This window comes from Cebus imitator, unplaced genomic scaffold (assembly GCF_001604975.1).
Source record: "Cebus imitator isolate Cc_AM_T3 unplaced genomic scaffold, Cebus_imitator-1.0 Scaffold149, whole genome shotgun sequence".
NCBI lineage: Eukaryota > Metazoa > Chordata > Mammalia > Primates > Cebidae > Cebus > Cebus imitator.
Window position 1 is genome coordinate 2,163,568 of NW_016107464.1, and position 25,616 is coordinate 2,189,183.

The 25,616-nt window shown below is 49.5% G+C and overlaps 1 protein-coding gene across 9 annotated transcripts; it reads left to right on the top strand.

The window, feature by feature from the left end:
* Positions 1-22: 22 nt before the first annotated feature.
* On the top strand, positions 23-24,768 carry TMEM8B (transmembrane protein 8B). Of its 9 annotated transcripts, none has more exons than XM_037743691.1 (14): positions 23-112; positions 670-748; positions 5,168-5,357; positions 5,714-5,921; positions 11,898-12,031; positions 12,286-12,554; positions 13,147-13,472; positions 16,740-16,833; positions 17,025-17,148; positions 17,236-17,378; positions 17,611-17,789; positions 23,167-23,313; positions 23,482-23,598; positions 23,846-24,768. In XM_037743691.1, exons 7-14 carry the CDS (start codon positions 13,194-13,196, stop codon positions 24,179-24,181), a joined length of 1,419 nt encoding a protein of 472 aa, XP_037599619.1. In that variant the 5' UTR covers positions 23-112; positions 670-748; positions 5,168-5,357; positions 5,714-5,921; positions 11,898-12,031; positions 12,286-12,554; positions 13,147-13,193; the 3' UTR covers positions 24,182-24,768. The 9 variants fall into 9 exon arrangements, with proteins under 9 accessions (XP_037599619.1, XP_017398628.1, XP_037599616.1 ...); XM_017543139.1 differs by having other exon boundaries at positions 23-184; positions 23,850-24,760; XM_037743688.1 differs by having other exon boundaries at positions 23,850-24,760.
* Positions 24,769-25,616: the final 848 nt, after the last annotated feature.

The window sequence follows — 25,616 nt, forward strand, 5'->3', positions numbered from 1 at the left end:
CCGGCAGGGGGCGGGGCGTCACGCCGACGTCAAGCCGAGGCCGCCGCCGCTGGGCCTGGTTATCGCCGGTTCAGCGCAGCCCGGAGTCGCTCAGGCCTGAACTACCACCCAGGTCTTCGGCCCCCGCCCTGGGCCCGCGAGGACACCGGAGGCCACCCCCCGGGGGTGGGGAGCGGAGCCGCGGGTCAGCTCTGAGAGCGCCCCGCGCTGGCCTGTCCGGCCCCGCCCCCGCCCCGGGCCATGGCCCAGCCCTTGTCCCGGCCCCTCGTCCTATCCCGATCCCCGCCTTGGCCCCCGGCCCCGCCCTCGCCCCGCTTCCCAAATCGGCCCCAACCGCTGCCTGGGGCCCCGTCCAGGACCCCCATCCAATCCCTGTCCCTGGCCTGGCCCCCATCCCGGCCTCGGCCCTTGTTCCACCCCCTGTCACAAATCCCAGTCCAGGCCCTGTCCCATCCCCATTCCCAGTGTTTGCTTAAGGCCCTGGCTCAACCCGGGTCCTTGCTGCAGTCCCCGTCACAGCCCCTCCTTCCATCCCACTCCCTGCCCTTGTTCAAGCCCCAATGTCCAGCCCAGCCCAACCCATTATCTCAGCCTTTGCCCTCATCTCTGTGTTTACCCAAGTCTCTCCCGCTAGTCCCCCCCATCTCTCATACTCTGCCCCTCTCCCAGCCTAGACTCAAGTCTGGGTTTCAGCTGCCGCCAGCCCTATTGCTGCTGTTGCTGTTCTCTGTCCTTGGCCCAGGGGCTGGTGAGTGCAGAAGCAGGAAAGATTGAGACAGGAATGGGGTTCGGGCAGGGAGGGGTGGGCTGGAGAGATTCAGGAGAGGTGGGACCTGGGGAACTAGATCATTAGGGAGCAAGTGGGAGAAATAGGAGAGAGGTCTTACACAACAGCGGGATTGGCAGGGTCAAAAGAGTGGTAATTAATTGGGTTTGAGGCTCAGCAGGTGGCTTATAGTTTTTAGGACAGAGACTCCAAGATTTTTTCTGGTGTCTATCCTGATCCCACTTTGACTCTTGCTTTTCCAGGGAAATCTTGTGGGCTTTGCTCCTGCTTACAAAGTTTGATGGGGGAGAGACAGGCCCACATCAGAAGCCTCTAGTGCCGTGTGGGAATATATAGCCTAAACCTTTGAGATATTGGGGATGCATTCAAATAGCATGAAGAAGAGTTTTAAAGATAATATGTAGCAAACAGATGAATATGGATTAGTTGCCATTATAATGAGTTTTCTTCTTGTAAAGATTCTTGTTCCAAAGAAGATTGATTTGCCTAGGAATAATTCCTGATACTTTTAGAGCAGGGCTGAAACTCGGAGGCCATTTTACAGATGGGGAAACTGAGGCTCAGGGAGGGAGCAGTTTGTCCAAAGTCAGATAGCTTGTGAATGGCAGTGCTGGGGCTAGAAAAAAAAGTTTCCTAATTCCTATCTCATACTAGTATTTTTTTTTTTTCCACTGCAATGTATACCTAATAGAGAAACAGACCCAAGTGGGGAAAGGCTCAAAGCACAACCTCTGGCCTCCTGTCTGCCGACAAGGGGGCTTTATCCACAAACTATTCTTTATTTGCCGGGCGTCAGCCAAGGGCCACCCTGTGGTGGGGAAGTGACTTGGACAGGAGAGGGAGAGGTCCAGTTTTTTAATGGGTGGAATGTGAGAGGAGGAGGGGGTGTCCTGGTCTAGGGGATGTGCCATGAAGATGGCTCCATCATGAAATGATTGTAGTCTTCATGCCCCAAGTCCATAGCCACCTCTGATAGGTGTCACTCTAGATAGATGGAGATGTGCCTGATGGAGTCTTTGGAAATAACAGCCAACAGAGCAGTTGGGGGTGGAGGGTGTGGGTGTCAGTGAGTTCTGGGGGCCTGGTTCAGTGTACAAACGTGAAAGGTCACAGTCCCTGCAGAGATGTCTGATCACTTGTGTGTTTATGTGTGTAACTGAGGGATCTGTAGGAAGGCTGGCAGCATGTGTACATGCTTGTGTGTTGTTGAGTGTAGACACATGCATGTGTGTGGAGTGCATGTGAGCCAGTGTGTCTTCTGAGTGTCTGTGTTATGGTATGAAGGGGAGGGGACATGTTGTGACCCATGTACATTCTTCTTCAGCTCTGCCTGCTCCTCATATAGACAGATCACTGAAGCTGTGAGTGGGGCTGGGGACCTTTTCTCAGCAGTTGATAGTTCCAAGGGTGAGGGCAGTGTTGGGTGCCTCCCACAACGAATATATGTTATCCATCCACCCCCAGCCAGTCCCCTTGAAGGAAGGAGCCATGGAGGCACTCAGTGTTGATTACTATTGCTGGCAAGTTGGGCACTCGGCAGAGGCAGTAGCCAGTCAGGTTTTCAGTTTTGGTGAGGGGGAATTTGTGCTGTTGAGCCAAGTTCCTCGCTTCCATCCCCTGCCATCCTGGCTTCTTCATGAGCCCATTGAGCAAGCATTGGGTTGGCAAGGGGAGCAGGGTGACTGATGGCCACAGAACATATACAGCTGAAAGCTGTGGATGAAAACACTGTTGCCCAGAAGCAGATTCATGTGCTTTGGGGAGAATTATAATGAAGTTGGAAAAGAGTGCCTGTATGCCCAAAGGGAGGCAGGGCTGCATTTAGTGCTATTAATAATGCCGTGGCAATTTTGGGCCGTGGCAATTTTGGACCAAAGTACGGGGTGCTCTGTGACCTAATGGTGGTGATGGATTTTGCCTGAGGAGAGGCTGGCAGTGTCATAGGACCATCATAGCATAGGGCTGCATATTGCTTATCGTTTGCTTCAATTTCGTTTCAGGAATGGAAGTTATTTCTTGGGTCTAGTGGTCCCACTACTGATCCTTGGATCTTTTCCTTGGGCTTAGTTAAGGAGCAACACATGCTTGCTATTAAAAAAAAATGAGCTTTTATTCTACATAATGCTATCACTAGGAGGGCCAACCTCAGCCTATGTGTGTGTGCGGTGTGTATGTGTGGTATGGGTGATGGTGGGAATTACCCTAGCTTCATCATAGAAATACTGGGAAACCCAGAACAGGTTCATCTGAACTTGGTAAGGGCCTTACTCATGCGCCCTCTGGACACAGCTCTGGTAGGCCCTGTTCAAACTGCAAACCAAAGTTTGGAGTGAATGGGGCTGTGGACCCTTTCTCAAGCATCTGCCCTCAGAACTTCTTCCAGGTTCTTCCCAGCATTCCCAGCTGCTGCTCATTCCTTTATCCCGCCAGCCTATTCTTTGACCTCTGTAGCCCCTGGCCACTGTGGGGATGGCTTAGCTAGTTCCCCAGTTCTCCAGGCCATATTGTGGTCCTTTGAATCACAAAGATCTTTGTGCTTGTCTATCCATGTTTCCCAAAGGTCATTAAGCTGCTTTTCACCACTGGCGCTCTGAGGGTCTGCACCGAGGGACTGACCAACATCTCTCCTAACAGTAGCAATGGCTGATCAGATGACCCATCCCTGGTACCAGCTTTGAGGAGGAGCAGCCCTTTGCTAACCGTAGCAGAAGGCGCACTACAGTTCCGATTTCTTCTAACAGTAGTATCCAGGCTGTTTACCTCTTAGCTTTCTGCCTCCTACTTAGCACAGCCAGGATTCCTAGGAAACCTGTCTCCCCCATCAGTTGGTTGCATTTCCCTTTGTCCCTCTTGGATGCACCTCTGTCACTCTCTGAATGCTCACTAGTAGCCTCTCTGGCTTCCTGGGCAGTGCTCAGCTTGTGAGGTGGCAAGTTTTCCCTCCTGACAGTTGAGACTGAGAGTGGTCTGAACTGGACAGACTAGTTCACGGCCTCCAATGGCCCCCAGCTATGGAGGGCAGCTTTGTGGGGTGACCCCTGGAGTTGCTCCAGTTCGGTGCTCCTCCTTCAGCAACCTCCCCTTCCCTTTCTTATTTCAAAAACACCTCATTTTTGGAGTTATCTCTCCCATCTCCAGAGAGGGAGATTGGACTAGGGAAGCTCTGAGAATATTTCCTGCTTGGCTGAAAATGCCCCTCCAGAGTCGTCCTTACCCCAGTCCCCATCTGTCCTGAAGCTGCTGAGTTCCCCACCTTCTCACCTGTCCCGGAGGTATCCTCTTGAACTTCTCAGGCTGGTCCAAAGTCTCCAGAGCAGTCAGATTCCCCAGAGGTTTACTTTGGGAGACCTTGCCTGCCATTGGGACCCTCTTCCCCTGTCTGATACTGGGTTACCTCTACTGTGACAACCATTCTAGTCCCTTGCCTGGCTGGCTGCTGACACGACTTCCACTCACCTTGGCTCTGCTCCTGATAATTATGATCAGGTATATCAGCATTTTAATGCGGGATGACCACTTCCCACCTCCCAACCTGGCGTGCTCTGAATATTCCCAAGTGGCTTGAAATCCACTGGGTCACCAACTCACTGCCTCACTGGGCCTCCCTCTGGGGGAAACTTCCCCTGGCCACTGCCCACTGGCTGCACATTCTGACCCGGGAGGCCTGACAATCTCCTTTCCTGGGAACTCTCATGGTGGCCTGCCAGCTCCTGTCCTTGCTTCTGCCACCCAAGCAGGCCTCTGGCAGCTGTACCACACTTTCCCTTCCCCTCTCCTGCCCTGAGCCAGCATACAGGCAGTGCTTGTGAGGCTGCTGAGGGTTTTTACTGCTTCTAACCACAGGGGAACAGAAAAGGGAAGAAAATCAACAAGGAAGTTACACAGTTCCATGCTGACTCCCAAGCCCCACAGGTGGAGTTCCAGCCTGCTCAGTGGCTTATGAGCCCATGCCAAAACACACACACACACACACACACACACACACACACACACACACCCCTACCCCTTCCACATGTCTGTTATTTTAGGCTTGGTAAGTGGAGAAAATGGCTCCTAAATGAGGGGCAGCTGTGAAGTCAAAGCAAGGGTCTTAGTTTTGGATTTAGAGAGAGCTAGGCTTGCAACCTCAGTTTGGTCTAGGTTTGAGCCTCAGTTTTCTTATCTGTAAAAGAAGGGTTTTCTAAAAATTATTAATAAAATTAACATAAGGATTAAACCAGATGATGGCTAGGTTTCAGATTTGCAGCCTGAAACCCAGTTCCTGGCTCAGAGGAGAGCATTTGTGGAATTGATGCTATTGGTGAGGAAGACTGGTATACCTGTTGCTTAATGGAAATACCCTCTGTCCTGCCCTGCTCCTTTTTCTCTCCTGCTTCCCAGGAGGCCTTTTCCTGACTGATTACTCCACCTGCTCACCCCGCAAGCTGAGTCCTTTCCGCTCCTTTGCCAGCACCGAGCTCTTCCACTTCCATGTTCCTGAGGACACGTTCCTGGCTGTTTGGAACCTCATCATCTTCAAGGAGCAGGGGGGAACCTTTGGGGACCACTGCCCAGACCAAAGTGTGACTGTGTGAGTGTCTGAATTAATTTCCCAACCCCACTTCCAACCCCTGACCGCTTTCCAGACTAAAGTGTGACTTTATGAATCTCTTAACTGACCTCCTGACCCTGACCCCAACATTGAAGTGTGACTGAGTGAGGGCCATGACCTCTGTCACATGACCACTTCCTGACTACTGTATGACTGTGCAAGTGCTTGAGCTGATCTCTCACCCCTGGCCCCTGACCTGGAACCACTTTGTTGAATGTGTCAGTATAGGGAATCTACTTGTTTTACTGGTGATGAGTGACAGTTCTTTCTTTCTTCCATTTCCTGCCTTCCACCCCATTGCCTGCTTTCCTTTTCTCCTAATTCTGGTCTCCCAGGTATTTCCGGTCCGGGGCACCCCCAGTCATCAATCCCCTGCATACACACTTCCCAGGGGACACAGCTGTGCCTGGGGTTTTCTCACTGACCCTCAGCTGGACACTGCCCAACCGCACCTCAGGCATCTTTAACGTCAGCAGCCCCTTACCTGGGGACTGGTTCTTGGCTGCCCACCTTCCCCAGGCCCACGGCCACATCTCTGTCAAGGTGGGTTGATGTTGCCCAGGGCCAGAGGGGCCGGAACTGCCCCTTCATCTCTGCTGAATTCTCTCCACAGGCATGCCAGTCTTGTGCCAGGGTGGGCAGCAGCACAAGGGTGGCTGGGGTGGGACATGGCTAGAGGCCAGCAGGCCACCCAGTGGGTCAGAAGCTATGATCTGCAGGAGGCAACTTGGGAGCCTCAGGAGGACATGCTGGGTCCAGGTAAGCTGAAGGAAAAGTTGAGAGTCTGGAGTCAGAGGCTCTGGCACAGGGGAGTAGTGCCCTTCCTAGTGGAAGGCACAAGTGTTAATCAAGGTGACCAGAAGCCAACTATGGGCTGGTCCAATCTGCAGCACACACCAGAACTGGTTTTATTCTACATCTTGATTGACAATAGCCCTGAAGACTTTCTTCGGCCATGGCCCAGTCTAATCCACCTGGGAGAATGTACCCCTCTTCTATCATAATTTCAGACAGCTTCCTACACCCTTCAGAAGACCACAAGAGAAGCTCTTTCCTGCTAAAAGGAGGCATTGGGCAGTGGTGTCTATCCTGGCCTTTGCCTCACTTTTCTCCAAGTATCAGCCACCCAAGCACTTATTTCACAGAGGTATTTAAAGACTGAAGGGCAGGTTCAAAGGTCAGGATGCTTCTCTGGTTTGGAGGGAAAGGAAATGCCACAATGTTTTCCTGCTACTCTCATGTATTAGGCCAGACAGGTCTCCTACTCCTGTTCACTGGAGGAGAAGCAGGGAGTGTACTCAGCTGCCTGTTGTCAGAGTGGGATGGCCATGTGCGTGGGGCCTGTGCTAAAGGAGAAGGAACAAGCAAGAACAGAGTGAGGATTTAAAGAACAGGACTCTAGCACTCAGAAATGGGGTGAATAGTGCCTTCGAATGAGCTGAGACTCACATAAGGACGGGTGCTGGCAGTGCTGTTGTCAGAGATGGGAAGTAGGGCTGAATGTCGCTAGGCCTCAGTGACAGGGCCGTTTTTCCTGAGAGTGATGTGGATGTGCAAGAGAACTCCCCATCAAGGCCTGCGAGCCTGCTGGAGGGCAGCATGCTGGGAGCTAGCTTGGAAAAGGTTCTAGGTTCTAGGTAGGCCTTGACCCTCATCAGAACTGAGGGTTCTTCTGTTAGAAGGAATGTCTTCGTAGGTCTTTGGCAAAATCCCAGTAGGGATGTCCCTTATCCCAACTCTGATCCTTGACCCACTTTATAAGAACTGACAGGGAAAATCCTGAAGCCTGGCTCAAGTTATCCAAAAACGTTTCTAGGTGAGCAGGAACCTGGGGCCTAGGCCTGGGCTGGGATTGTAGGGGCTGAGGCCCAGTTAGAAGTGGTCAGGATTGCTTATGGCTACCAGATTGAGAGAATGGGGAATAGAAATAGTAGTGTAGAGAAAAGCTGCTCAGAGCCTAAAGGGTAATTCAAGTGCCCAGACCAAGGGGGAGCTGGGTAGTGAGAACAGAACTAGGCCTGACGTGTATTTGTGTCTAGATACAGGAGGTGGGGCCTGCGGAACTTGGTACCGAGCTGGAACCCTGGTCAGAGCTCCTCCAGGTGTGTGGTGAGGCTAGACGGAGGACCATCCCATTGTGCCCATGAGCGGCAGTGGGTCTGGACACCATGAGAGATGTAGTGCTTCTGTCAGGCATGTTTGAGAGGTTGATGGGGGCAAGGATCTTGTGTCTGGTCCTTCTAAGAATTAGATTAACTTTCTGTACTCTTACATGGTCCTCAAAGGGTTCTTCAGCTCTCCAGATCCTGGTTAATTTCCAGGATTCAAGCCTGTGGGTTCATTGTCCAGAGCATTTCTCCATTTTCTCAACTTGTTTCCTCCTACTACTCTGGCTTGCTTCCTGTGAAGCTTGACAAACACAGGAATTTATGTGGGTTTAGGGATATCCTTTGGTGGGAACTGAAGGGTCCCAGGGATAAAAAGGCAGTGCTGTTTCTAGGGCCCTTCTCAGCTTTGGGGATGAGCTCAGATCTCCCTTTAGCCTTAGTCCTTTAGTACCTGCTTTGTGCCAGGCCTTGGGTGTGTGCTGGGGACACAGAGATAAATAAGATGCACGGTAGATACAGAAGATGTTTTAGGAGGATAAAGGGAAGATGGCTAACTCAGCTTGCTAGCATGGTGGAGGTGGTATTGGGAGCTGTTCGGTGGTGAGGCCTGAGGTTGAAAAGGCAGGGAAAGGCATTCCAGGTGGTGGGAGTAGCATGGCCTGAAGTTTAGAAGGGGGAACTGAAGTGGTTCAGCGTGGACTGGTGTCGGGTGGTGAGGGAGGTAGAGGGGTGAGCAGAGGCCAGATCATGAAGGGCCTTGACATTTGAACTATATCCTGAGCATGATAGGGAGCCCTGAAAGGTTGTGAAAAAAGAAGCGACTTAAAAAGAAGAGCTCTCGTGCGTTCTGGTTCCCACACTTCTGCCAGATCCTGGGTCTGTGTTATTCACTATGTATTCCTAGCCTCTAGTGCAGAGCCTGGCACATGATGTCATTTTACCTCCTTTCCTTGTCCCCTTTTTCCTACCAGCCACTTCTGTCTTGTCCCCAGCCTCCATCTCCTTGCCTTCCTGTCTTGGATCATGTGTTCATTCTAAGGTGCCCAGTTGCCAGTCTGCTCTGAGGGGCTGGCATTTGGTGGATACCATTTGGCACCTAAATGGCTCATAAGGGGAAAGTACTCCTAAATGTCTAGAGAACAGGTTCTCTTCTAATACTTCCTCTTCCTGTGTCTAAGATTTGAAAAAGTTGGTAAAATAATGAAAGCAACTACAAGGACAGTAAAGAAATTGATTGTACAGGAGAAAGGATTCTGTTGAATCCACCAACTAGGACCACACGTCACTCAGTGTTTCAGCTGAGGTGGTTAGAATCTGCTAATAGTGCTTCTGCTTTTCCTCCTCCTCCTAAATTATTTTATATTTCAAATAGGCATCTATGTACCTGGTACGACATTCAAAAGGTACAAAAGGCATACAGTGGAAAGTAAGTGTTCCTCTTCCCTTCTTCCAGTCTCCAATTCCCCTCCCCAGAGTTAACTAGTAACTGGCTGTTAACTAGTTATATATTACTCTTTCCTTTTGGAAACACCTTCCCTTCTTGGCCTCTATGACTTTATGGAACTGTCCTGGTTTCCCCCTGCCCACTGCCTGCTCCTCTAGCTCCTCTCCTGGCCTCTTCTCTGCTTGATCTCCAGGTTGTAGTGGCCCAAGTCTTGGTCCTGGGACCAACCTCTTTTCTAATTTTCTGTTATCTTGCTTGGTGTTCCAGCACAATAGTTTAAAATATCATTTATCTGTTAATGCTTCCAAGAGTATTCAGCCAGTCCTAATTTCTTCGAATCTCAGACTTTATATCCCATTGCTTACTTGACATCCCCAGTTGGATGTCTAAGAAATGTCTCAAACTTGGTATTTAATAAAACCAAATCAAAGCAAAGCTAAAAGTATAAAACCCTTCAATTTCCATTTCACTGCTGCCAGTCCACGCTGCTTCTTTCTCTAGTCATTGTGATCTTCCTCAGGAAATTGCACTGTCATCACCCATTGCTCAAGCCCCGATTAAGTGCCCCAAATGCTTGATTTTTCTTTTCTCTTTATTCCTCACAACCAATCTGTAAAGAAAAAGTCTTGTTGACTCTACTTTTAAGGCATGCCCTGAATGCAACTGCAGCTCTTCATTTCCACTCCTAGCACAGCCTCTCTAGTTTCTCCAGGACTACCCCAGTGGCCTCCTAAGTGGTCGTCCTGCTTTCAGCCTTGCCCCCTGAAGTTTGTCCAGCACTCATTTGCTTCTACACTGATTGGTGCTTTCTGACTGTGGGCATGGGCTCAACTGTGCACTGGGCTATTCCCCTAGAGAAGGCTCTGTGTCTTCGGGCATCTTCAGTCTGCAAGCCCCACTCAGAGCCTGGCACTGGCCACCCTGCTCAGGCCTTTCTGAAGAAACCCAGCCCATACTTATGAGGAGATTCTAGGATCCACCTACCATACCTTCCACTCCAGGATCTTTCAGCCTGTAGCCCATCCACATCTCACTTTTGCCTCTCTTGGTTTCTCGAGCTTCCTTGGCTGGGCCCTGAGCCTCCCCTGACTGCTGATGTTCTGGTCTGTTGGCTCAGTTGGGACTCTCTCACCTGGTGTCTGCCCTGGCGGCTCTTGAGGATCTGATTTCTGATACTCTTTCTCTGACCCCATCACTAGGTGACAGTCCCCTGCATCTTCCCTGGGCTCCACTGACTGAACACTCCCTCCATGTGAAGGAAGGGGAACTGGATGTGCATGTCACACAGTTGAAGGAAGGAACATGTCCTAACAGGTCATGTCCACTGATCCTTTCATTTAATCAAACACAAGCAAAACTCTAAAATGTGGAACAAAGTGTTTCTTTCCTGGACCGTCTAGCTAGGAAATGTGCCACCACTGGAGCATGAGCCCCCATCCTTGGGACTCATTCACTACAAGATGATTGTGGTGGTGATTCCTGCCTTAGGAGGTGGGGTCAATGCAATGACTTGTGAGTCTTTGGTTCTTAGGGTTTGATACCAAACCTGAGCATCTAGGTTGGTTCAGGAGCTCTCTGAAGGGACCCTCTTTTTGACGCCCATTCTATAACAGCTGTTTTAGCACCTAGTATGTGCCAGATGGTGTGCTAGACACTGGAGATGCAAAAGGCATAGACGTCCTTCCAGCCTTTTGCAGCTTTGCTGGAAGTCAGTGCCTTGGCTGGCTCATTCTGAGCTGTGGAACTCAGTGGTGTGTCAGGGCCTGGAACTTTTGTCCCAGAACAAAGTTTGAAGGTATGTCCTGCTCAGATTAACCACCTAAGTGAGTAGTGGCCTCTGGTTTATTGGGCCAGCATGAGGCCATTTGTCCAAAAGGTCAGAGAAGCCTAATTAGGAGCCCCCACCTCCCCTGAACTGTGAGGTTTGTAGGGCTCATATAGCTGCAAGTGCTATACAAGAGGAACTGCGACAAATTAAACTGTGCTCACTGGAGAGTGATGAGGCTGTGCGGGCCAGGGGACTGTTAACAGAGAAGGAGCTGGGATTTTCTCCAGAAGAGAGGCTGGGGGAGATGTGGTTGATCTCCTTCAGCAGCAGAAGAAACACAGTCTAAGGCCCAGGGACCAGACGGATCAGTGGGTCCCCTGAAAGCAGAGTAGGAGCAGGGGAGTCAAAGGTGACAGGCTTTGGCTTTAGCAAGGTCAGTGATTCCCTAGGTGGGATGATTTATTTTTGGATTCATTAATTCAGCAAACATTCATCTGTGAGGTGTGTACTTTATATGAGGCCCTGTGTCTGGAGGAACAAAAATCAAAAGGACAGTGTTCCTGTTCTCAAGCTGCTTATAGTCTGGAGGTTGCCTGGGAAGTCATAAGTGACCCTGCACTCATTACCTGTGTAGGGCCGCTCATTACTTGTGCGTAATGACTATGAAAGCAGAGGCGGGATAAGCATGTTGGAGAGGGACAGGGTGGGGATTAAAGGAAATTAAAGGTTGAGTTGGTGACAAGGAGGGTGAGGGGGCTGGATTGGAGGCCTTGAAGGAGCTTTCCACCCCACCCCACTTGGCCTAAAAGAGCCAGTGTTCTAAGTTCCTGAGGGCCTCGTCCGGGAATAGGCTGGTTGGAGATTGCAGTGCTGCTGGGCTGACCTGGAATGCTCAGCAGGAGGGGTTAGCCTGGGAGAAGGGCAAGCCAGCCTGATTGTCAGGAGGGCCTGGGTTTGAATCCCAAAACCTCAGCCCATGCTGAGAATCCCAGCAGACATTGCACTGAGGTGGGACAGAGGTGACCAGAAATGATTGCTCAGGCAGGTAGGACCTAGAGCTTAGAGAGACCTGGGTTAGAGCCCTGGGAGTGGTGGCCAGGACAGGGGTTTCTCCCTGGCTCACCCAACAGGTTCTGTTTGCCTTGGTTTAGTTGCACCCTTGCTGTCTCCCTCTCCCACCACCCCTGCTTTTGTCCTAGGGGCTCCAGGATGAGTGTCAGTACCTCCTTCAGCCGCAGCTGATTGTCCGGCGTTTGCTGGACGTCGCTGTGCTGGTTCCTGGCCGGCCCTCAGAGCAAATCCTCTCCCCGCACAATCGCTCAGCCCTGTACAAGTAAGTCAAAGACTCCTTATACCTGGTCCTTTCCCTCTTCTCTGGCCTCAAACAGGCTGCAGGGTTCTCTCTTGGCTTCTCTGCCAACCTGCCTGGTCCCTGGGTGAAATCCCTGCCTCCCTCCCAGCACAGAGGGGGAGAGCTGAACAGGCCTCCTTCCTACCCCATACCCCCTCCTTCCTAGCACTTCCCTTGCCCTGTGTTCCTCTCACCTCTGTTTGTGCCTTCTTACCCCAAGCCTCTCCTCTGCCCAGGGTCTTTGTGCCCAGCTTCACTTACAGGGTTTCGGCGCAGCTGGCGTGTGTGGGGGGCCGCGGGGTATCTGCCTGCCCCCTGTCACTGCGTCTGCGTCCCAAAGCCCCACCCCTGCACAACTCAAGCTCTGTGGCCTGTGGAGGTGCCTCCGGATGCCAGCTGGAGCTGGCACTGCCCCCCTGGGGGCACTGGGTCTACGTGCGTGTGGAAACATCATCCCGGGGCCCTGGTAGGACCATCCGCTTCCAGCTGTGTGTGCGGTTGCAAGGTCAGAACCCCACATCTGTCCCAGTCTGTGCAGATATCCGTGGCTGGGAAGTGACTTGGGTGGCTGTGTTCAGTGGCCCTCTGCCACATCCCTACAACCTCCCCTTCCCCACCAGGCTCCTTCACGCTCCCTGAAGCCATCCCACTTAGAGCTCCAAGTTATTGGAAGGCCTTTAGATAATTTTTTTTATACCTAACTTGGGACAACTAAAGGACCTCATTACTTTCCTTGATGTAATCTTTCAGTTTCCTGGGGTAGGCAGGGACATCCAGGACTTCTGGGACACTGTCCTTGCCAAAGCCCTTGCGAGTCAGTCAGACAGCCTGTCATACTTAGATATCTGTTTCAATAGTGTCTTCACTGCCTTTAGGGATGGATAGATGACTTTGGTTCCCTCCAATGTGGCATTGTGTTAGCTGTCACCATTAGGAAACGCCTATGACCCTGGATGCCCCACACTCTCAAGGAACATTGCATTCTAGTTCTTATCCTTCCACACTCTTTGTGAAATCCTGTCTAGCTTAGATGTTTATGAGTAAGTTCAGGACTGTAAGGGCTGCAGGCCTAAGCTCTGGTTTCCTCTGGCCCACAGAGTGCCCACAGCCTGGTCTGCTCCGATCTCTGGTCCCTGGAGCTGCCATGAACATGCCCCAGTCACTGGGCAACCAGCCACTGCCCCCAGAGCCGCCATCCCTCGGAACCACTGTGGAGGGGCCTGGGGCCACATCCCCACCCGAGCACTGCTGGCCAGTGCGTCCAACTCTGCGCAACGAGCTGGACACCTTCTCCGTCCACTTCTACATCTTCTTTGGCCCCAGTGTGGCCCTTCCCCCTGAGCGCCCAGCCGTGTTTGCCATGAGGCTGTTGCCAGTGCTGGACAGTGGAGGCGTTCTCAGCCTGGAGCTCCAGCTCAATGCGGTATTCTTTATTTAGAGTGGGGAGGTTGCTCTGCCTGGGAGCTTAAAGGGGAAGGTGTCAGGAGTGTTGGGGTCTTTACCTCCTCCAGGAAGCCTGTTCAGGTTGCTCCCACCCATCCTGACAATTAGGGACCATGGCTCTGCCCAATTCTAGTCAACAAACATGTTCTGAGTATTGACTCTGCTTCAGATTGGCGGGTCAACCAGCTTAACTCTGTGTCTGGGTTTTCCCAGTTTTGTAGGCTTGCCTCCTGCTCATTACTGGCCTTTCTCTATGGCAGTTGTTAACCTTTTCTTGGAAATCTCCTTTGATGGGGAGTTTACCACCTCTTAAGGCCATGCAGTTCATGTTTGGATAGCGCTGATTGCCAAAGGCATTCCTGACATCCCATCAAAATCTGTCTCTATGAATTTTTTACCCACTCATCTTGGATTCAGTGAGTAAAAGCTGTATCCAGAAGCCATATTCAGTAAATCTGTCTCTGTCCTGTCCTTTTTTTTTAAAATCAATAGACTTAATTTTTTAGAGCAGTTTTAGGTTGAGCAGAAAGTATGAAGTTCTTGCATATGCACTCTCTCCTCTCACGTTTTCCCTATTATTAGTATCTTACGTTAGTATGATGGATTTATTACATCCTGGTCCTATTTTTACAGCCCTTCAGATGTTACTTCCAACCTCCCAAAAGCTGAAGAACCTCATTGTCTTAGGGGTCCTGGTATTTGGATCTCTCCCCTTCATTTACTGTCTCACCTGGTCATACTTCTAGTGGTCACTGTATCTCTGAAATAAGTGACCTGAGGTGATCTGACCGAGGTGCCAGGTAACAAGACTTGCATTTGTCAGCCTGAGATTGAGTTACCTTTCTCAGCAGCTGCATTATACTATGGCGTCACATGGGGCCTGTGGTAAACTGAGATCCCTGGCTCTTTTTCCTTTACTTCCCTTGTATTTTCTTCAAACCAGTTGTATACATTTACTTTTTTATTATATGAGTAATAGGATAACATAAAAACTTTGGAAAATTGGGGAAAATATCTCTCTAACACAACTGTTTAACTTTTTTTTTTTTGAGACAGGGTCTTGCTTTGTTGCCCAGGCTGGAGTGCAGGGGTGTGATCTCAGCTCAGCGCAACCTCCACCTCCTGGGTTCAAGCAATTCTTGTGTCTTAGCCTCCTGAGTAGCTGGGATTACAGGAGTGTGCCACCACACCCAGCTAATTTTTTGTATTTTTGGTAGAGACAGGGTTTCACCATGTTGCTGGTCTCAAACTCCTGGACTCAACTTATCTGCCTGCCTTGGCTTCCCAACATGTTGGGATTATAAGTGTGAGCCACTGTGCCTGGCCCACCACTGTTTTTGGTATATGTCCTCCCACTTCTTTTCCACATTAATTGCTTTGTGTATCTAGTTGTAATCAAGGGGCATGTATATTTTGGTGCCAGTTCCCATCTTGTATTTTTGCAGTGAATTTTTGAAACTGAATGGAAGAATTTATGTCCATCCTTGAGGCATTGCCTAATATTGGTTTGGAACTTGGGCCTTTTCCACTCTGTAATTCACAGACTTGCAAAGCCAACATTTTGTACTTCTTGGTCATTACTGTCAGCATTAAGACTGAGATGAGAGCGAGCCCTATGTTAGGCCATTGGAGAATATCTTCAGCTTAGCTTTGATCCAATAACTTACATACTGTTCCCCTAGCCAGGGATCCTTTTAAATCTACTATCCTCTAGCTCTAATGGCAGGGACCACTTTCCCATCAGCCAACCTGAGGCCTGGTCTGTGGCTTGTTGTAGCTTTTTATGAGAGATAGTTCAGAACTTTCTAGTGGTCCTGCTAGTCAGACAGAGCCATTTATTCAGCCTGAAGATATTTATTTGCATAATCAAATTCTCTTTGTTCTAGCTAAGACTGTGTATATTTTGTGTTTGCTATTGCCATGCCTTTGGCCAGTGACAGTGAGATCTTGATTCGACCTTGAAACTGTAGACCCTGAATTAGAGGACAGCCTCGCCCATACTTGTTCTTTCTTCCTCAGTGCCCTGAGAATAGAAACCTAGCTCTCCTGCAGCCCCTCACCCTTTCTCTCTCTGTATTCCCATCCATTCACTTTAATGAGCGTCTGTTTACATTCCACCCATCTGCATCTATGACATGTGCTACCCACCTCAGCCTGTTCTGTTTATTCTGAAAGGTATTTCCTCCAAATATTTTGATTTTTTTTTTTTCTCCTCTTGGATCAAGAACTGGACATTTGGGTCAGAGAACTGCATATACTTTTTCTTTGGCTCCCTCCTAGAAAGGCTTTCACTGAATAATACTTTGGCATATTGCCCTGGGCTTGCATTGAGGGAAGTTATATAAGCAAGTTGTATGAAACTCACTCTTGTGGCTGAGGACAGGATGCATGACAACACACAGTGCTGCTTTGATGAGAACTTATCTCAGAACTTCCCCTTTGGATGCTGTGATTCTCTAGAGACTCTGATTCGCTTTTATATTATGTACTTGCAAATCTGTTAACTCATCATACTTCCTGGCTTTGTTTGCTTGGAAATCAGTATCAAATATATGGTCTGCATTAGGGACAGAATTTATTTTCCTATCCTGATTTTTAAGTTTCCCTCAGGCATTTATTGTATTCTATTTTATGTAAGCTGTCTCAAATCCTTCCTGAATGAGGTGAGCTTATGGCATCCTGTTACCTTTATTCTTGTAGACAACCCCTTACATTTACTCTTGCGGATATCTGGTTTCTTTTAATCCCAGCCAGGTTGCTACATTTAATCTCTTGGGCATTCCTTTACCACCAGGCAGTACTTAGGATAAATACACCTGAGGAGTGCGTGTCTTCACACTCTACCTGTCTTGGGGTCCAGGTGAAGATGATGGAAAATCTTACAATTGCCTTCGTCCACAACTAGTTTCTGTAACTGGCAACAGCCCTCCTTCCCCTTAGTGAACTAGATAGGACTGAAAAAGAGGGTGTTCTCTCTTGCTTGGGCAGAATTGAAACACTTCTGCCCAAAGAACAGATTCAGAATTGGGCTTTGCCATCTCATCAGTCCTTGAACGATTTCTGCTGTGGAGGATCTGATGTTTTTCAGTTCTAAGAACGGAGGTGAGAGAGCAGCTCTGGCATCGAGAGCACCGGGAGGAATGGGCTGTCCTTGGAAGGTGTGGGTTAACACGGGTGGGACTCTGACGGTGGCGGTCGGTGGAGCTGGAGGGTGTGACGGCCTCACCTCCATACCTGCCCTCCCCAGAGCTCCGTGCGCCAGGAAAACGTGACAGTGTTTGGATGCTTGACTCACGAGGTGCCCTTGAGCCTGGGGGATGCAGCAGTGACCTGTTCCAAAGGTGGTGTGAGGAATGGGGGAGGAGAGGAGGCTGCAGTTTGGAGGTGGTGGTGGCGGGCAGAGGTGAAGGTGGGGAGGGATGGAATGGAGGAATGACAGGCTCTAGGGTTCCAGGAAGTGGGAGCAGGTGGGTGAGGGTTCTTGGGTCCTGATCCCTCCTTCCTCTCACTGACCCCTTCCTTCTCCCTTCAGAGTCCCTGGCCGGCTTCCTCCTCTCCGTCAGTGCCACCACCAGGGTGGCCAGGCTGCGAATCCCATTCCCGCAGACGGGGACCTGGTTCCTGGCCCTCCGCTCCCTGTGCGGGGTGGGGCCTCGGTGAGCGGGGCGGGGCGGGGCCGGGGCTTAGGCCCGGACTGGGTGGGGGTGGCCCGGGGCCCCAGGTAACTGCGAGTGTGTGCGCAGGTTCGTGCGGTGCCGCAACGCGACGGCCGAGGTGCGGATGCGCACCTTCCTGTCCCCGTGCGTGGACGACTGCGGGCCCTACGGCCAGTGCAAGCTGCTGCGCACACACAACTACCTGTACGCGGCCTGCGAGTGCAAGGCCGGTGAGCAGGCTGGCGAGGGAGCGGGCGGCGGTGGGCTTCCTGCGCTCGAGGGGCAGCCTGGACCGATGGTGGACCTGCTGGGCCCGTGAGCGGGCGGCGGGAGTAGGGGAGCCCGCAGCCTGTATTGAAGACGGGTTTGTCAGAGCCGGGGTGAGACCACCCTTCGCGGGCAGTGGCGTAGGCCCATGGCTGCTGTCTGTCCTCTTCCACTCTGTGCCCTCCGCACCCGCAGGGTGGAGAGGCTGGGGCTGCACCGACAGTGCGGATGCGCTCACCTATGGATTCCAGCTGCTGTCCACACTCCTGCTCTGCCTGAGCAACCTCATGTTTCTGCCACCTGTGGTCCTGGCCATTCGGAGTCGATATGTGCTGGAAGCTGCTGTCTACACCTTCACCATGTTCTTCTCCACGGTATGCGGTGGGGTCTGCATCTTACAACTGGGTGCTTGTGCATGGTGGTGGGTCACAGTCTATATTTCCACCAGGTTTTTCAAGGGTTTGGGAAAGTCTGTGCCTTCACTGTGTCTTCTACAGGCAGAGACAGCAGTGCTTCCCAACCTATCATGCATAGAAAATGGTCATTTTTGTAAGGCACATTGGAGTAAATGAACAAAACTGTTTGCAACTCAATATAGTTAGTGTGGGCTTCCAGCTCTTCCACACTCTGTCCACCCTGAGGGCACCTTTACTCAACACATGGGCCAAGAAACTGGTCTACAGTATGGATTTGTGTCTACACAGTCACCATGTATGGGGGCAGGACATCTATACTTACCCCCACACCTCTGCACGGAGTGACTTCATCTTCACCACATTCTTCCATGATGTGAGGGCTAGCTGTGAGCTCCCCTTCTCCATTGCACTGGGGACTTATACGTTGTTACGTTTGTTCCTGTGGTCTGAAATAGTGTCGCTATTCAGTTACCATGCCACCTTGGTTTCTCATGGGAACTTTGGAAAGAGAGGGGATGTCTATTGGGTATTATAGGACAATCTGACTCTCAGAGTCTTGAGAAGCTTTACAGACTCAACTATGTCCTGAGGCATTGTCCGAAGTGGCAGTATTGTATCACATCCCAGCTCAAAGGAGTGCATTTTGATGAAGATTAATATAGTTTAAACCTTTCCATTACCATTGCAGAATCTCCACAACCTTTCTTGTGTTTTCCCCACTCCTCCATAACCAGAAAAGTTCATGTTGTAAGCAAGCGTCCGGAGACTATAAGGAAAGGTAGAGAAGTGAGTCTGCTAATGTGACATAACCCCCAAGTAGACTTTTGTCTGCTTTTTACCCCTAAAGTGTCGCATCTAGGAATCTTTTCAACGCATGTCTAGGCTCTTGGCACCATGTGACATGCATGTGAGCATTGCAAAAACTCTTAAATGGTTTCAGACTCTCCTCAGGCCTTGGTAACAAAGATATCAGAGAAACTAAGACAGGCCTTCCTGGCGTCCAGCATTACTAGGTCAGACATACGTCTAAATTAGAAAAATCATACCTATCGTCTGGGAGAAAACAAGGGAAAGTGTGCTGAAACTGAACGGTTGGGTCCTCCTGGAGATTCATCTAGAGATGAGGAAGAATAGGCTGCAACCAGGCTGCAGAGAGTGAGATCTTGGCCCTTTAAGCTAGGTGAGAAGCACATACTCCAGTTTTGCTTGATTGGCCCCTTTTTAGGCCTGCTCCCACAGTGCCTCATTCTATTTTTATATTAGACACTGCTTCTCTTTTGTATTGCCAGATGCCCTTTCTACTGTGGCTCACCAAATCCTCCAGCAACAGCTGTTCCACCAGCCCACTCTCGCTACATGCAGATCGAATGTGATTCATAATTAGTAAGCATACCTAAGTGTGTCAGGAGCGTGTATGTAGGGAGAGCATATTCACTCTCTGGATTTGACACAAACATCCTTATTGGCTCCAGAGTGTTCAGTGCTAGATGACTCTTCCTTATCTGGATATAGTGGCAATCAACCTGTAGCAGGAGCAGTGGGAGAGCCTCAAGTGCCTGGCACCACATGAAAAGCTCCCACTTTCTTAAGGCAGTAAGGAAAAGCTACTGGCTTTGAGGTGCTGCTTCAAGTCCTGCTCTAACTCCTGTTCTTTTCCACATGGGTCAGAACATCAAGCTCTGTTTCCTCTCTTCCCTGCAAGTTCCCTGTGGTCCCTCCTTGCCATTCTTTTACTTAGACTTATTTCATTCTGCAGTAGTGTCCGTTTAAGGACCCATTGGTCAAATTTCAGTTGTCAGTGCTAGGACAGGAGATGACAGTCATCTTCCTTATCTTCAAATAGTCCATGACAGTCTACACTTGGGAGTAGTAATCCATTCTTATCTGGGACATAGGAGCAGCCAGTAGGTTTATAGTTCAGGAGTTTACAGATGTAAATATGTTTTGAAAAAACAAAAACAGGCAACAAACTTAGGACTTGGTTTTTTATATAGGCAAACAATTCAGATAATGATTACAACAAAATGACATATACTGAATATGTGCTGTGTTTCAGATACTGCTAATTTAATCCTTACAAAGGCACTGTAATAATTGATACATGCTGTTATTTTTGTCATCCTTTTTTCATAGATAAGGGAAAGTAAAATATTTTGCCTGAGGTAGATGGTGGATCTACCTTAGAATCTGGGTGGGCCTGACTCCAGATCCCTCACATGTAACAGATGAACTGTATTGCTGCCCTCGCACCAGGGCAGTTAGCATGCAATGATACGCTTTTAACCTGACTTCAGTTTCTCCCGGAGTATGTAGAAAAAAAAACATGGCTTTAGTGTAGTAGTTCTCGCCAAATTCTTAAAAGAGAAGAGCCAATCAAAAGATCGGAAAATACAACCAGGCCAAATATAAGAAACCATCAGGGCAAAGATATCAGACATTTTAGTTGTGCAGCTTGAAGCCATACTGTTCAAGCTGTGTATCTGGCACAGTGCTACTTGAATCCTTATAATCAGATCCCAGAAGACCCAGACACAGCTGGCATTCTGGGGCCGTGCAGGTGTCCTTGCTGATTGCCAACATCCTGGCTGCAAGCCCACCTTCTCATTACCCCTTATGTCCCTTGGACCATCCCAGGTCATTCTCAGTGTCCCTTGGCAAAATCCCATAACTGTTTCCAAAAGAAAAAGAAAACAGGAAATAAGGGAGTAACAGCAAGTCATTATATCCCAATCTTGGCATGGATTAACTATGTTTGCATTTATAGTCTACATTCTGCAGTGCCTGGATAGCCCATTTTGGAGCATTAGATTCACTGTTATAAAAATGTAAAATTCCACAGAAAAAAATAATTTTAGGATAATTTCCCTACATTCCGTCATAAATAATGTCCAAAGCTGAGAAAGTTGTCAACTTAGATTAGAATTATATTAATAGAAGCCAGTTTGTAGTCTAAATTTTTTTCTCAAATTCCCTGATTTTTCTGTGTCACTTCTACTTTTTATTACTGTTGACAAAAGGAATGCCAATCTAAAAATTAGTCCACAATTTTTGGTGGACTAATTCCCTCACTACAATTTTAATTTAACTCTACCCCTATGGATTGTTCACAACTTTAAACAATCTCTTTGACCTTTTAGTATACCTGGAAAATAGTCAGTTGTAAAGTATTAGATGATTTCTTCAAATCCTCTCCACTCTGGAGACATCTCCATTTTTCTTTGTTCTTCTTTTAGTGCAGACAAATTCCTAGGAAAAGCCCTCAATTATTCCCCTGGATGTGTCTTCAGTGCATAGTGATTCAGCTTTGCTTTTTTTCCTCTGCTGATACATATCCACCTTTATCTGAAATTTAGTACAAATCCCTCTTCCAGAAACTTGTGGGCATTTCTTTCTATATACTTGAAAGTGAAGCATATGGAGCCTGGATGTAAAATTAGTCCTTTAAAATCAAATCCAAGTCATAAAACAGTATTGGGTAACTTAGTGGCCTATAGTACTTATGTCTGGTCAGAGAATAATCAATGTCCTATAGCTAAAATAGAAAAAGACCAAGATATTGATTTGTTTAGGAACTAAATTAACTCCCAGTGAATCAGCACATATGAGATAAATAGTTGAAAAAAAAAATCTCTTAAGGACATTCAAACATTAATTACTTAACCATTTTTATTTATTTTTGAGAGTCTCGTTCTATCACCCAGGTGGAGTACAGTGGTGTGATCACAGCTCACTGCAGTCTTGACCTTCTGGGCTCAATCCTCCCACCTCAGCCCCTTCTGCACCCCCCAACCCTGTGCTCCCCACCAGGTAGCTAGGATTACAGGCACACACCATCATGCCCAGCTAGTTCTTGAATTTTTTGTAGAGATGGGGGTTTCACCATGTTGCCTAGGCTAGTGTCGAATTCCGGGGCTCAGGTGATCTGCCCACCTCATCCTCCCAAAGTGCTGGGATTAACAGGCGTGAGCCACTGCACCCAATCTTAAAAAATTAATTCCAACGTTGATATGGACCTACATGAAGAGCCTCTGAAAGTATCCCAGTGAGGACTCACTTTTTCAGTGTAACAATATATTAAAAGGGAACCATGTCCCCAAAATAACAAGCCCTTTCGAAAGCCTGGAACACCCACTTAAAACATGTTCATCCTAAGGCAGTCTCTTCTTACAGGAACAAAATTCTTTACCTCCAAAGTGAAGCAAAAGAAAGAAGATAGATATACAAGTCTGAGTCTTGCAGCTTAAAATTTAAAGGAATCAAACCCAAATTTTTCCAATGCCATCATATCCCAGGTTTTCTTCTTCATTTTGTTTTCTTTTTCTGAGATCCTGGCTTCCCCCTTTCCAAATTTGTCTGTTGAAGTAATTTATGCAGCTAACCCTACATGGATGACATCTTTGGAATATGTTTTCCAGTTCTTTGGGTGGCATCTCTGCCAATAAACAGTTATCCCTAGAAAACTTTTTTCACAAATAAGGGAACACAGGATGCTGGAAGCCATGGCATTGTCCAGAGGGTCTGGACATGAGTTGGGACCACAGACAAGGGAGCTAATGGCAGACTTTGGTTGGTTCCTGAATTAGGATGCCCAGTCGAGTTTGATCCAATTCCATTTCTGTTCCCTGCCATCCCCTTTGAACCTCCTCAGTAGCCCACTTTTCACTATGTTCTCCAGAGTATGAGATGGGTGGACAGTGTCCCCTCTACATTTTATTCCCCATGGTGTGAAGTGCCATGCTTCCCTCCATGGCCTTAGAGACTGACTTTTTTCTTAACTGCCACACACTCCCTACATTGGTTGGGAGGGGATGAAGAGGGCCAGTTGGTGGAAGTCCTGAAAGTGAAGCCCAGCTCAGAGTCTGAGCTATCGGGAAACTGGGACATAGCAGAGAGATTTGGGCTCTGAGTTAGTCCAGAGATTGGGCCAGGGATGGGGATTATAGGTGGGATCCATGGTGCTGATATAGGCATGATATAGGCATGATCATGAGCATGAGGAGACAGGGACAGGATTGGCCTCAGCTTGAAGATATCTGAACCCCCGGCAGGGCACTCTCCACAGTACCTTCCAGAAGCACGAAGATTAGCAAAGTCAGGACCAGGGTCAGTGCTGTCAGATACATATTATGAAACAGACTGGACCTCCCTACCATGTTCTTCTCAGGATTTGGGGAGTCAGGTATTCCCCAGATCTCACTTGTGACCTCTCACTTCTGCTCCTCTGACAGCAGCACACCAAGCAGCAGTGCCGTCCTGCTTGGGCCTACCTCCTCCAGTTTTGTAGACCTGGACCTCTGCCTCAAGTTCTTTCAATGCCTGTCATTTCTTCCTTCAGTTCTATCATGCCTGTGACCAGCCAGGCATCGTGGTTTTCTGCATCATGGACTACGATGTGCTGCAGTTCTGTGATTTCCTGGGCTCCTTAATGTCCGTGTGGGTCACTGTCATTGCCATGGCTCGTTTACAGCCCGTGGTCAAGCAGGTCAGTCCAGAGTGGGCCCTGGGGCACAACCATGGCCAGGTCTAGTTGAAATCCACTCCTGACCTCTCCCTGGGGGCACGTCCAAGTGCCTCTCGTCATTCTGACCCAGCCCCTGGACTGATGTCTGTCACCTGGCCCTAGCCCAGCCCTGGAGTCCTCTTTCTCTAGGTGCTGTATTTGCTGGGCGCTATGCTGCTGTCCATGGCTCTGCAGCTTGACCGACACGGACTCTGGAACCTGCTTGGACCCAGTCTCTTTGCCCTGGGGATCTTGGCCACAGCCTGGGTAAGGGTGAGGAGGAATGTGGGGGGAGGGTTCCAGCAGGACTTGGGCGCTGGGCCCCAGGTATCTGGTCCTCAGTTTAAGGTGGGCTTGGCTCTGTCATCATCACCTGCTGCTGGCAGTGTCCACTCCAGTCTTGGCAGGTGTCTTTAGGTTACAACCAGGGCTCAGAGGAAACCTGAGAGTGACCAGCTCTGGCTTGGGTTACAGGGCTTGGCATTCCTGAGCCCCACTTCTCTGTCTCCCCTAGACAGTACGCAGCGTCCGCCGCCGGCACTGCTACCCACCCACATGGCGCCGCTGGCTTTTCTACTTGTGCCCGGGCAGCCTCATTGCAGGCAGCGCCATCCTGCTTTATGCTTTTGTGGAGACCCGGGACAACTACTTCTACATTCACAGCATTTGGCATATGCTCATTGCGGGCAGTGTGGGCTTCCTGCTGCCCCCTCGTGCCAAGACTGACCACCGGGTCCCGTCTGGAGCCCGGGCCCGGGGCTGTGGTTACCAGCTATGCATCAACGAGCAGGAGGAGCTTGGCCTTGTGGGCCCAGGAGGGGCCACTGTCAGCAGCATCTGTGCCAGCTGAGAGGGGCTTTGGACCTGGCCCTGGGGGGATGTGAACACTTTTTAGAGTTCTTCTTGGGGGCATGGAGCCCTCTAAGAAAAAGACAGGCTATATTTCTTGAGGACATGGAGTCTTTCTCAAGGACACAGAAGTCTTCCAGGTAACTGGAGCCCTTCCCAGGACATGGACAACTTCCTGAGGGCCTGGAGTCCCCTTGCTTCATGGAATGCTTCTTAAGGACTGGAGCCTAAGCAGACGCAGAGCCCCTCAGGACTAAGGAGTCCCTCCTGCAGGCGTGGAGCCCTTTCCGGGCTGTGGAGCCTTCCTGAGACATGGATTCCTTCCTAGGGAGACAAAGTCCTGTCAGGAACATGGAATCATTCCAGAGGAAGTGGAGTCCATCTTGGGGAAATCAAATTTCCAGATTTTCTGAGAGGCTCAGCAACTCTGGCTTCAGGCTTCCTTCCCAGAGGCAGTATCTGGGCTGAGCTGTGCTGGGGAGGAGAGATTGCAGGATGGATGGAGCTGGGACTGGGGCTGGCTGGGTGACTGGTATCCTCGGTTGATACAGGTGGAGCCTGTGTGTCTCCAATGAATGAAGAATGGTTCTGTGCCTTTTTTTCCCCTGGGGTCAGCAATGTGGGGACGGGGGAAAAGAGGGACCTTCAGAGAATCAGCAGGGCTGATGGGAGCCTGGCCTGAGTGAGCTGCTGGGAGCTACTGCTGGAGACTTTTGTCACACCATATGTAGTCTCATCCCTCTCATCTGGCCCCTGCGTTCATTTCTAAACACTTTCTAATGCCTATTCCCCAATTCCTATTGAGCCCAGTCTGCAGTAGCTGAGAGGTGTGTGTGTGTGTGTGTACGTACACTGAGATGATTTAAACCAGTGAGACAGACTTTCCTTATGACACCCACACCCAACACAGAAGGAAGCCAAGGTCCCAGGAAGTTGTAATAGCAGGTACATATCTCAGGTATGCAAGAAATATCACAAGAATGTAACTTCTGTTTTGAGCTCCCATTTTTTCTGAGGGCCAGAAAAGATCTTTTGTCCATTTGGGATTCCTTCTCTTTCCATGAGGGTCATAGCTGAATTCCGAGGGTCTCACATAATGCCCAGAGTTTGGGAGAGGGTTCTTTCTGATCACCAATGTCTATACTTCATCCATGCCCCGAGATTGCCATCATTACACCTGGTCCCAATCAGAGGTCCAGACAGTTCATCTGGGATGCAGAGAGATTTCTTGTTCCTATTTGCATAACCCTTTCAGTCCTAAGGTTCTCTCTGCCACTTCTGTGCCATATGTGGAGACCTGTGAAGCTGTCTAAGTCCTTGGCTATGCAGACACACCTTGAAGCTGTTTCTACTCTGGGTTTTGATAGACAAGGCATGAGTTGCTGCCTCTTTTAAAACCTGCAGATCTATCTTGGCCTGAGGTGTGGGGCTCAGGG

Bases quoted from the DNA above. Each gene is read 5' to 3' on its own strand.
- TMEM8B (XM_017543135.2), top strand. From the start codon at position 241: ATGGCCCAGCCCTTGTCCCGGCCCCTCGTCCTATCCCGATCCCCGCCT. The intron at 16,834-17,024 runs GTGGTGTGAGGA...TTCTCCCTTCAG, and splicing joins AGCAGTGACCTGTTCCAAAG to AGTCCCTGGCCGGCTTCCTC. The intron at 23,314-23,481 runs GTCAGTCCAGAG...CTCTTTCTCTAG, and splicing joins TACAGCCCGTGGTCAAGCAG to GTGCTGTATTTGCTGGGCGC.